This window comes from Microcaecilia unicolor, chromosome 4 (genome assembly GCF_901765095.1).
Source record: "Microcaecilia unicolor chromosome 4, aMicUni1.1, whole genome shotgun sequence".
Taxonomy (NCBI): Eukaryota; Metazoa; Chordata; class Amphibia; order Gymnophiona; family Siphonopidae; genus Microcaecilia; species Microcaecilia unicolor.
The window spans coordinates 52,774,952-52,787,987 of NC_044034.1; the positions used below are offsets into that span (position 1 = coordinate 52,774,952).

At 41.6% G+C, this 13,036-nt stretch overlaps 1 protein-coding gene across 1 annotated transcript in view; it reads right to left on the minus strand.

Moving 5' to 3' along the window:
- The window catches only part of TMEM123 (transmembrane protein 123), a 105,511-nt gene that overhangs the window by 26,072 nt on the left and 66,403 nt on the right, over nucleotides 1-13,036 (minus strand). The window contains exon 4 of the mRNA XM_030200245.1: nucleotides 7,227-7,286. Coding sequence (XP_030056105.1) covers nucleotides 7,227-7,286 — 60 coding nt within the window. The remainder of the gene's footprint in view (nucleotides 1-7,226; nucleotides 7,287-13,036) is intronic.

Consider the following 13,036-nt stretch of genomic DNA (forward strand, 5'->3'; position numbering starts at 1 on the left):
CGACATATTCTGTTTCCGCACAAACTGAAGTAGCTCATCTTGACTAATTCTTGTTTACCTAAAAAAATGACACTCTTTGCTTCTACATGGCCTGGGCATTTTAACTTGTCAAACTTTTAATTTAAAATTTATAATAATTGCAATACAAATCACAGCTACTAAAATATACTTGATACAACTACTAATGATTCATGCCTGCTTGTGGAAATATTTTCCTTTATGTTCAGCGAAATATGGCTTTGTAGTCATCACAATCATCCAAAATTAACAGGCATCAAGAGTTCCTACATTTCCTTTACCCTTTTCTTCTTTGTCATTTGCTCTAACTCAACCATCTTTTGTTCCTCAGATTCATAATCTGGTAGTGCTGTACATGTCAATGAACATCTTTTGTTAAAGATTCAAAATTAAGAAGGAGGCAGTTATTACTGCTTTTTGCAAATTTGACATTAGCGAGTCAAACTCGTTGTGTGCTGTCTCCTATTGACTTTTGATCTGTCTTACAAATGAGAGTTTCATGCCATGTTGACTATTTTAATATTATTTAGGTATTCCAACCAGTTATTTGCATAAACTGCAGTTTTTTCAGAACAAAACAATGAGACTTATTTCTCCTGTTTTTAATTCTTTACATTGGCTGCTAGTTGTTCAATGGGTCAAGTTAAAGACTATTTATTTTTAGGGCACTAAGAAATCCTGGATTTCCACCTGGTCACATACGTAAATTGTTGGCTTGTTACGAATCAACCAAACACATTTTGTGCTCTATGACAGCGAATCTTAGACATTTCTTTCATGCAGGCTGAAAAACTGTTCACTACATGTTCAATGGCATTTTCCATTAATGGTCCTTGTTTATGGAATTCTGTGCCAGATTATATGTGAGCAGACCAAGATTCATTGCAGTTTGGAAAGAATTTGAAGGCATTTTTGTTTGCTGATGCTTTAACTGAATTTTATTCATGTTTAATATTTATGATTCTACATTGTTTTATTAATTTTATTTTATGTCTATTCCTACTTGATTGTATTGTTAATATATATATAATTACATATGTTTTAATCATATACCACATAAAATGATTTTAATCAATTTTCAGGTTTATTAAAAAACTATGAATAAATGCAAATATGAAGGCACAATGAGGACCCATCATTAACACCTGCCGTGCAGGAACAGAAGCACAAGTGTTAACTTGAAAAGGGATATCAGACTGCTGATCCGCTTACAGCACATGGAATCTTGTGACATCAATTATGTGCTCAGTGCTACAGAGAATACATTCTTACTTTAACATTGCATGTAAGTCTTGTGTTAGCTATTGTTCTGAAAAGTATCATGTAACCTTAACCTTTCAATGCCGTGTCTTAATGGGAAGTACAAACTAAGAAAACTAGTGCTATAAATTATCTACCCCAAAACTGGTCAATATTTTGGTACTGCCTGCCTCTAGGGAAATTCAAAATAATCATACTTGGAGGCCCTTTTACTAAGCTACGGTAGGCACTAACGAGTGCCTACTGCATGGCAAAATGCAATACCACAGGACGCACAGACATCCCACAGTAGTATGCCAATCAGCGCAAGCTAACCTGCGCTGAAAAATATTTTTATTTTTCAGCACGGGAGACGTGACTATGGGCGGAGAGTAGGCATACTTTGCGCTAATCGGGTAGATCGGGCACACTGCCATGCGCTGCCTGATTACCGTAGGGTTAGCGTCTACAAAATAGGTGCAACTAATTTCCCAATTAGTGCGTGGCCATTAGAGAAAAATATACAAATGTGGCCATTTTAACGCCACGCTAAAAGTGGACACAGCCTGTGGGGAAACTCACACATTAACAGCGCTGGCCACTTTTTAGCGTGGTTTAGTAAAAGGGCCCCTTAGTGCATATCAATGATGAATCCAGATTACTGCAGTTGGCTGATACAATGATACAGTGAAAGCACTACTGTTTCCTTGATGTTATGTTAATTGGATTGGATTTATTGATTTTATATACCACTTTATACCATGGTGTCAAAGCGGTTTACAATTTAAAATTCTCATGAAATTTACAATTTTACAGATAAACAGTACCAATGAAATAATGATGAAACATCCAAGTTTTTAAAAGCTTGCAAAATATGAAGGGGAATTTTGAAGTTTCTCAGGGAATTCCAGAGCAGAGGACCAGCATAAGAAAATGCATGCTTTCTAGTGTTTTTAATGTTTTGTGATGGTGCACCATCTTGATTGGCATTTTGCAAACCCAAGGAGAGGGCATATAAATTGCTATAAATAAATTATTAGTAATAATAAATAACAATTTACATGTGATTGGATTATGGAAGAACACTCAGCTATATAATGGCCAGGTGCCTGTTTGGAAGTGCTACACTTACATTTTTCTGTTATGGCAGGGTTCCTGTTTTTCCCCAGATGCTTTTATGAACTACTTAACTCTGTTTTTATGGCTCACCATGTGCATCGATTCCACCTAGATCTTTTTTTGGATCTATGTACTTAAGTACATATGTATATAAGCATTCTCATACTGGGACAGACTGAAGATCCATCAAACCCAGTATCCTGTTTCCAACAGTGGCTAATCTAGCTGACAAGAACTTGACAGGATCGTAAAACAGTAAAATAAGCAGTGGATTTTCCCAAGTTCATCTTAACAATGGGATATACCCTGCTATGTGAGCCACTTTTACCACATTCTCTGGAAACAAATTCCAGAGCTTAATTATACAATGAATGAGGAAATATCTTCTCCAATTTGTTTTAAATGTACTACTTATTAGCTTTGTTGTGTGTCCTCTAGCCCTTGTAGGTAGCTCAAAACCAACTCATATGCGACTCCATTTATACCAATGAAAATGTGGCGTAAATCCTTGTGCACACATTTACGCAGACTGGGCCACATTCTATAACAACACGTGTAAATTTTGGAACGCCCACGAAATGCCCATTTTCCTGTCCATGGCCATGCCCCTCTTGAATTGCGTGCTTTAGAATTTAGGTGTTCATTACAGAATACGCTTATGTACGTAAATTCTAATTATTGCCAATTAGTGTTCATTATTGCTTGTTAAGTGCTGTTAAAAATACTGGCTTGTTAAGCCAATTACGTGTTGTTATGGAATATGCTTAGATTTCAAAGCAGAACAAAGGTGTGATATATATAATTCAGCAGTTAGCAACTGACTAGCTGTGAAGTTTCAGCACTTCACCGGATAAGTTTAGCAGCCAAATTGGACTGCATAAATAGCGGTCACGGTCCTCCCCGGTTGATATATCTATTGGGAACTGATTATACAATCTTCACAAAGATTTTACCTGCCCATTTGCAAAGTTACCTATCAGACCTGATTCGTAGCGATCAATCTGGTTTTGTACTTAAGTACAAAAGTACTGCCATATTGGGACAGACCAAAGGTCCATCAAGCCCAGCATCCTGTTTCCAACAGTCGCCAATCCAGGTCACAAATACCTCGCAAGATACCAATAAAGTACAAAACATTTTATGTTGCTTAACTCAGAAAAAAGCAGTGGATTTTCCCCAAGCCCATTTTAATAATGGTCTACAAACTTTTCCTTTAGGAAGCTGTCCAAACTTTTTTTAAATCCCTCTAAGCTAACCGCCTTTACCACATTCTCTGACAACAAATTCAAGGGTTTAATTACACGTTGAGTGAAGAAACATTTTCTCGGATTTGTTTTAAATTTACTACTTTGTAGCTTCATTGCATGCCCCCTAGTCCTAGTATTTTTGGAAAGAGTAAACAGATGCTTCACGTCTACCCGTTCCACTCCACTCAATATTTTATAGAACTCTATCATACCTCCCCTCAGGTTGTTAGATCAGTAACAATATCTGGAGGCTCCTAAACCTGTGGCAAGTGAATCAAGGAGCCTCCCTAGCAGTCCTCCTCACCATAGATGCCGAGGCAGCCTTTGATAGGGACTTTTGGCCCTACATGATGGCCACTTTGAGCAAAATGGGGAATGAGAGGAATTATTTGAATTGGCTCTCTCTTATATATAAGAAACCAATGGCATGTTTTAATATTAATGGAGGCTTTACTGATCATTTTGCTTTAAAGAAGGGGCTACACAGGACTGCCTACTCTTGCCACTGATCTCTGCACTAATAATGGAGCCTTTTGCTCATAATATTAGAAATAGTGGTGGGGTACGTGGCATTCAGTTTGAGATGAAGAGCATAAAATTCTTTTGTTTGCAGACAATGTACTATTTACAATAATGGATCCCAGAGCGAATGACAGAAATTGTTCAACATATAGAGGCCTATGGACAAGTTTCTGGATTAAAAACTAACATTAATAAATCCGAAATGCTAAACCTGAATCTGTTGGGGGAAGCAGTCAGACAGCTTCAAAGCTAATACCAATGTCTCTGTGCAAAATGACACATTAGATATCTGGGGGTGCATGTCCTAGCAAAGCTGCTGACATTATTTGCTGTGAATCACTCTTCCCCCCCCCCCCCACATTAGATAAACTGTGCCTTTGAGGATTTAGACAAGTGGGAGAATCTTTGGGTGTCATAGCTGGGCAAAGGTTAATGCGGTGAAAATGGTAGTTTTACCCAGGCTCTTATACTTATTTGGGTGCCTGCCTACACCTACGCCCAGTTCTAGTTTTATTAAGCTGCAAAGAAAAACTTCTATGAACATATGGAAGCATAAGCCACCAAGAGTAAAAAGGGAGAGAATGCACCTCTTTAGACAGTCTAGGGGCATGGGATATTTTATTTTTGTTACATTTGTACCCCACGCTTTCCCACTCATGGCAGGCTCAATGCGGCTTACATATTGAATACAGGTACTTATTTGTACCTGGGGCAATGGAGGGTTAAGTGACTTGCCCAGAGTCACAAGGAGCTGCCTATGCCTGAAGTGGGAATCGAACTCAGTTCCCCACCCTAACCACTAGGCCACTCCTCCACTGCCCAATTGGAAGTGCTAGCACAATGGCTCCCCAACTCTCAAAACGCAAGGGTGAAGTTGGAACAAAACTTAATTGAGGCTACACCTCTATGGACTGTACTGTGGCTCCCTCCAAAGGGCCTTCACCTTTATTCAAAGGCAATCTTGTTACAGCATGGCTGGTACTTTGTAGGTTTGGCAAGGGGGGGGGGCGTTTACACTATTCCCATATATGCACTATTTCTATGCTTCGCCTATCCAGTACGTCTCGGGGATTTGCACTAGGGAGACAAGCTTCTGTTTTTCAGTGCGGTGCAAGCAAGGGTCTCCAGGAATTGGGGCAATTGGTCTTCGATGGGACAATCATTTCTTTTGAGACCCTTCAGGAGGAATATGAGACAGGCTCAAGAGCTACGTAAGTATTTAAGTATTTCCATAGTGGCACAGACCGAAGGTCCATCAAGCCCAGCATCCTGTTTCCAACAGAGCCCAATCCAGGTCACAAGTACCTGGCAAGATCACTACCTCCAACTCAGGGATTTCATGACTAAGGAAGTTTTGACCCGGTGGTGCAGTGAAGAATCTGATTTCCTGAAAGCATTGAGGATGGGGTCTGGAAAAGAGACTTTTTCCAGGCTGTATAAAGCTCTTCTTTTTAACAAACCACCTGATAGAACATATGAGGATAAACAGGAAGCTTTGTGAGGGCATGGTTATGACTTTCAGAAAATGTATGGGACAGGCACAGGAGAATGCTGGAGAGGCTGTGGGCTGAGTGGCACATTTACATTTTATTTTAAAAATGTATAATCTACCTACAACTAGGTGGAGTACAGTAAAAACACTCATAAAATACAGATAAGATATACAAGAAACAAATAACTAGAGCAACATGTACTACTCCACTCCCCAAATCAGTACGGCTTGTTCTATTTAACCAAGAGAAAAAAAGCAAGGAGAAATAAATGTGACCTCAAAACTGCTTCATATTTGTACAACAATGCAAATACCCTGGGTAGGTGATTCAAATGGACCAGCTACTGAAAGGCCGCTGACCTGGTCACTGTATATCAGACGTTGCTCAATGTAGAAATATCCAATTGTTTGGTATTCTCTGTCCTCAGAGAACAGGCTGTAACATCTGGGAAATACTACCAGGGAGCTGAAGCATACAAAACCAGATGAATGAATGCCAAAACTAAATTTTACTCCAAGCCAGTGCAACTGGAGTCACATGTACAAATTTCAAACTACCAGCAACCATCCTCTCTGCTGAATTCTGTACCACTTGCAATGCCTTATCTGGTGGGATTGTCTTAAGGCACAAACATACTGGAATAGTATACTGTAACTCTTGGAGGAAATTCCGCATGTCAAGGTATCAATAGATGTATTCTCTTTATTGCTGAATGGACCTCATCATGATTTGGATAGACAAGGTCAGAAATTGGTAGCCATGGTGGTTACTGTGGTGTGGGTGGCATCCTATAAAAAAAAACATTCTGCTGCGATCCAGAGATAAGCTGTTGGCAAAAAATTGATTAATTTCCAAACTCATAGCTTTGCGAAAGAAGAGAATTTATATGTTCCCCAGTATTTGGTGGCCTTAGCAGCTTTGGAGAGTCCTCTCTATGTAGAATACACTAATGTTCTGACATTTCTTGGATGGGGCAGGTTTGTCAAGGGTTTATCATATAAGCACTTCTTATATCTGTGACTTCGGACATTGGCTGTGTTTAAGGAAGGGAGGATTAGAGGGAGAGGTAGGGATGCTCCAGTTCTGTTTTCCTGTTAAGACTCATTTGAAACCTGTACAGGGTTTCTTGTAGGGAGGGAGCCGAAGGATCAATGGTTTCCTCCTATGGTTGTAATTGTTGATAATCTTATTAAGTTATGGTCCATGTATGAGATCAACCAATAAATTTTCAAAAGTGGGATTTGATCCCTGATAAGATTACTGTTTTAACCGCAAGGCCGCGCCGCATTTTAAAAGGCACTGTAAGGAGCGGAGACAGCAACAGTGATCACATCCCATTTTCAGGGCTTTAAAGTGCGTTGATGAAGCACTCAGCAAATGTCAAATTTTGCCAGTTTACTAAGATTCCACATTCTCATTTGTCACATGTAAACTAAACAGAGAGCGCGACCCGAGCATCCATGTATAAAACAACATGTTACAAAAGAGGTAAAGACCCACTGCTTTGCTCTCCTTTACAGAGATGATATACTCTTTTAATGAACAGTGGAAAAGCAAAGCATCTGTTACCTGGAATAGAACAACTCACCTTTTGTTGTGGATGGAACTACAGTTGAAGATGTGTTCTTGTTTGCAGTTGTGGCGTGGGCTATACTTCCCCAGAAAAAGAAAAACAAACAAATTATTAGTTTTAGCTATTATTCTTATCTACAGAGCCAGGAGACACAGACCCACACTTTCAGAGGAGTGGGTTGTGACAGTTTGCCTCACCCACAGATGTCAGATCATCTATTTGCCTGTTTTGCAGCTATAATTTCAGAAAATCTATGGCATATCATCTATGATTTGTGCTCAAAAGCTGTGTAGCTCCACAGATTTCAGATACGTAGAAGGGCATAAAAAAAAAAAAAAAAAAAAAAGACACGTAGAGGGGAATTCCAGGAGTCAGGACGCATGGAATTCTCACACTATTTAACAAGATGCTCTGCAAATGTAAAGCCTCTTGTAAAACAGAAGTAGGGCTGCACGTCCTAGCCCCTCCATGCCCAGAAGGAGCAGTGATTTTAGAAAGGTGGGAGAAAAAAAAAGTACTTCCCCTCCCCACATAAAAGTGGGAGCAGCTTTCTGAAATCTCTGCTCCTTGAACCCAACTTGGGTGCACTCCCTCCCATCACAGCCCTTCCCCTACACCAGACAGACAGACTCCTATTATCCGATCCCCGAGAAGCAAAAATCCCCCCCCCCCCACTATCACCTGACCCAGGAAGGCACCAATTACACCCCCTACCACCCAATCCCCAACAGCCATCACCATTTTCAACCCCTATCCCCCCTTTGAAGGCCCCCACATGTGGGCATGAGTCCCTTTGTCTCTGGTGGGCAATGGAGCACGAATGATGCCCACGCTGCCATCTTGTGGTTGCCTGGGTCTAATATGGCCACTGAGACCTCTATCAGTAATACTGCAGTACCACCACTAGGGGCCAGGTTTCCAAATATTACATTTCAATATATTTCTGTACTGTTGATATCTTCAGGTTCTTAGCACTTTACAATAATTTAAAAACCAAGACAGTCTCTTGGGAAGCAAAAAAACAGAGAATCTTATTCAAGAACTAACAAACTTCTTACATTTTTCTTGAATAAGAAAACAGATAACTGAGCAGCAAAACAAATTTTAAAATCACTTTAGGACCTTGATGCTTCAACTGCAAGAAGTCTATGAAACATTTTAAATCTCTATACTCCCTTAATAGATGGAAGGACATAAAGTGAACTGTGAAATGATCTTCTATCCCTGTCATTGGAAATAAATTCCATTATATAAATTTGGCATTCACCATTTAGAATCTTACATAGAAAGCAAAAGAATTTGAATATAATCCTTGCCTCTGTAGACAACGTAATTCAATAAAATATGAAGACATTTTATCCTTCTTCTGTAGTGAAAAAATTAATCAGATTGCAGTGTTCTGGATTGTTTGCAATCACCAGATAACTTGTCTAGGCGCACCCAAACAGATAAGATTACAATAGTCCAACTTGGACAAAAGCAACGCCTGTACCAATAATCTGACCTGCTCAAATTCAAAACACTTTCTTATGCGTCTTAAATTCCTCAAAAGGAGAAAAAAAAAAAAAAAAAAAAGAGCACTTTAGAGCATTGAGTTCAGAGTCAAGGGATAAATTCTGGTCAACATAAACCCCTATTATCTTTATAACAGAAGAAAAGTGAATACCTAGTTTGAGCCACCATTATATGGTCCACTAAAGGGACAGGATTGTTATAAAAAAAAAAAAAAAAAAAGTAAAGATTTGCTCTTTTTGGTATTTAACTTGAGTCGCTAGCGTGACATCCAGGACCTAATCAGTATTAAACATCTTTGAGCAACTGATGATACTGAATTTAGAGATGAGTAAATTAGAATTAACACTGGGCAAAAATTTCATATACAGAAGCCCAATGCCCAGCAGTAATATCACAATATTACTGCTAGAGGTCTCGAGGGCCATATTAGACCCTGTCAGCCACAAGGTGGGAGTGAGTGGGCATCTCCCCTGCTCCACTACCCACCAGGGACCCTGGGGACTGCTTTGGGGGGTGGGGTAGGGAGCCTTTCATACCAATTTCTGTCTTGAGGGCCTTGGCTATGTCTTACTGATAAAAATCAAGCTGTTCCTCCTTTTCCCCAAACATCACCAGAACAAAAGGGCAATTCATTTACACACAAAAATGTACAGAATGCCAGCCCTTTTGTGGGTAAGGGTGTACAGAGGATTGTATAAACAAAACATGATAGTCATGTGGAAAATATAATTATAGATACAGGTACAGAAGAAGTATGTGTCAGCACTTTATTAATTATCAAAATATTCCTACAGAACCATCTATGCACTCATAAGCAGGAACGTTTTATTAAGCTCACTCCAAAAAGGAATTTAAAAGCATATATACATAAAGAAATTATACACTGGTTCTCAAAATCAAAATGAAGAATAGCTCCTAATAAAACCTTTATATTACATCTCCTTGTCTAATATAGAGTTTAGTAGCTGCACTGATTCTGAAGAAAAATGGATTGCTTGGAGGTTCTGATACCTTTTTCTGAACCATAACGTAATTCAAGATATCACACATGGCTTCCCTTGGATCACAATTGAAGAGGCAGCCAGCCACTGTAGTCTCAATCATACAAGGATTATATTGGTCCAGTAACATATCACAAATTACAAAAAAAAAAAATCCATTTTCTTAAAAGCAATATAGTAGCTCATGGCAGATAACAACCAGATTATTTTGGAGCCTTCCACTTTGGGTAAGTAAGCTTATAAATTCCCATATGCAACTGAACACCAATTTCATTTATCCCTGCACCCTCCCCCCCCCCCCCCCAAAAAAAAAAAACCCCCCACAAAAAAAGAAAGATCTGGTCTTTTACTCAACCTCTCAGGCGGACTTAAGCAAGCTGGAACGGATGGACTGGAACAAGCTGGAATGGATGGACTAGAACAAGCTGAAACAGGCTAGGACAGATGGGCTGGAACAAGCTGGAACAGATGGACTGGAGCAAGTTGGAGCAGAAGACAGCGGCGCAGCAGGACTGGAACACGCTGGGGCAGACGGACTGGAACAAGCTGGAGCAGAAGACAGCGGCGCAGCAGGACTGGAACACGCTGGGGCAGACGGACTGGAACAAGCTGGAGCAGAAGACAGCGGAGCAGCAGGGCCGGAATAAGCTGGAACAGACGGATTGGGACAAGCAGAAGCAGGAGAGAGCAGAGCAGCGGACTGGAACAAACCGGATTGGAACAGGCTGAAGAGCCAGAGCAAGCTAGGACAAAGGACCGGTGGCAGATGGACAGTGCAACAGGGCGGCAGGGTAAAGGCAGGACCAGAGCCAGCGAGGGCCACAGGACATGAACATGAGGGCCTAGGGAACAGCTGCCTGAGGTCACCTGGCTCCCCAAGCTCCCACGCCAGAAGGATCAACACCAGGGCCAAGGGGTCAGCTGCCCCAGGTCTCCTGGCTCCCAGATGGGCTAGGGGTTCACACCGCGACCGCGAGACGCTGGAAAACCGATCCTCCGATCGATTCTCAGCGGAGCTCCTCACAGTGCTTCCTCTCAGTCGGCCATCTTGGAGCACCTCTTCCAGGCTCGGATTCTCCCAGGTGGTGTACCTCGTATCGCTCCTGCCCAGCCCTGGTCGGCTACCTCCTGCGCCCTTTGGATCGGGCGGGGTACTCACCGCCTGGTCCTTCGCCTGGCGGGCCGCTGGGATCAGGGGCACCGATCTCCCTCAATGCTGCTTTCGGCACCTAACCTTTATACCTTTCAGGAAATCTAGACTGCCCCAATTTGACTGCCCCTACTTGACTGACTGTACATTTGTCCATTAGATTGTAAGCTCTTTGAGCAGGGACTGTCCTTCTATGTTAAACTGTACAGCGCTGCATAACCCTAGTAGCGCTTTAGAAATGTTAAACAGTAGTAGTAGTACTCCTTCAATTTGGTCTTTTACCCAGTCTCTATCCTTTGCCCACTGCTGTCCTCCCAAGCAATCCCAAAATCTAGTTCTGACCGAGGAATTCTGGGTGGCATCAGCGGTGAATGGCCACTTCAGCTGTGAGCTCCTAATCAGGGCACCCTGAAATTGCACAGAATCCCCTATCACATTGTTTGCTGCAAATACTCATATGGTTGTGTTTGACACTGGACCCCGACATGACCAGTATAAGAGATGCCCAGCTGATAAGCCTGTCGATATTACACTTTCAAGCTGCAGGCCACAGCAGCTTGGCAACACGGCATGGCTCCATGAAGGCGGCAAGTGACAAGACAGGCCTGAGACCTATGGCAGAATCGGAGTAAGACTTGGAAATGGAGGAGGCAGGAGCAATCACTGCTTTCTAAAGGTGACCTCCACACTTCAATAAATGAACTAAAATTAGAGTTCACCCAGGAATTTATGTTCAAGTGTAAAGCGCTGCGTACGTCTAGTAGCGCTATAGAAATGATAAGTAGAAGTAGTAGTAGTAGTAGAATTTACTAGTCATAAGCAAGATCTTAAAAGCATGCTTATAGCACTCAAATCCAATTTCCTGGCGTTAGGCCAAGGTGTGAAAGAGGCAGGCAACAACTGGAGAACATGAGGAGCAAAGATGGCTTTAAGACCTGCTTCGCAAGTCTACAGCAGGAGTCAGAGGTTCTTCTGGAGCACTTTGAAGACCTGAAGAATCGCTACAAAAGAAGCCACCTACAATTTTAAGGGCATTCCAGAAACAGAGGGAGAAGAGGACTGCAACAAGTTAGTGAGGCAGATTTTAGCATATGGACTGGCCCATAAAGGTGGAACGGGCCAACTGAACACTAGGACCTTGGGGGTGGGGGGGGGGTATACCCCTCATAACATGATTACCTGCCTGCCTTCAGACTTATACCATTAAAGAACTAGTGCTAAATAACAAAAGTAAGAAGGGACATATCAAACGGCATGGCCCTTTGACTAAGATCTACATTGACCTGTCTGCGCTGACCCTGAAGTGCCGTCATGAGATGAAAGAAGTGACTGTGCGACTGAAGCGTGAAATGATTCGCTATAAACAGCTCTTCTCATTTGGATTACAATTTACTATTCATAGTACTACATACAGAGCAAAGTCTGTAGAAGAAACCATTAGAGTGAAGGAGTAGCCTAACGTGTTAGTGCAACAGGCTTTGATCCTACCAAACTGGGTTCAATTCCCACTACAGCTCCTTGTGGCCTTGGGCAAGTCACTTAACACTCCATTGTCCCAGGTGCAAAAACAGATTGTGAGCCCTCTAGGAACAGAGAAAGAACCTGCATATAATGTGTACAGCACTGCGTACATTTAGAAGTGCTATAGAAATGATTAGTAGTAGTAGCAGTAGGCTTGCTGAAGGTCCAAAGTAACAGTGGTGGTGGTCCAGGAAAGGAGGAGAAAACCAAGGGTTCAAAACTTATGTGAACCCTTGGTTTTCTCCTCCTTCCCTGGACCACCCTACTCAGCAGAGTTTTGGCAACGGCCTTCATCAGGGGTCAATACAGTCTTCAATGTGAACTCAAAGGAACATATGTCCATACATAATCTCCTTTAAAAAACTGGAACAATCCTCCAAGCGGCTGCTGCATCCGAATAAAAATTTAAGTGAACCCTTGGTTTTCTCCCCTTTTCTGGACCACCACAGCTGATTCTGCAGAGGTTTTCCTTTTTCTTTTCCTAAATCTGACTTGCTACCAGAGGAGGAATCTGAAGCTCTGCTTCTGCTAAAACAGCCCTCTAGGGAACACAGGTGGCAGACAGTACTGGATGGTGTACAAAGACTGAAACACCAAGGGGAGGGACAACATTTATTCTTTACATCAATTTATAGAGA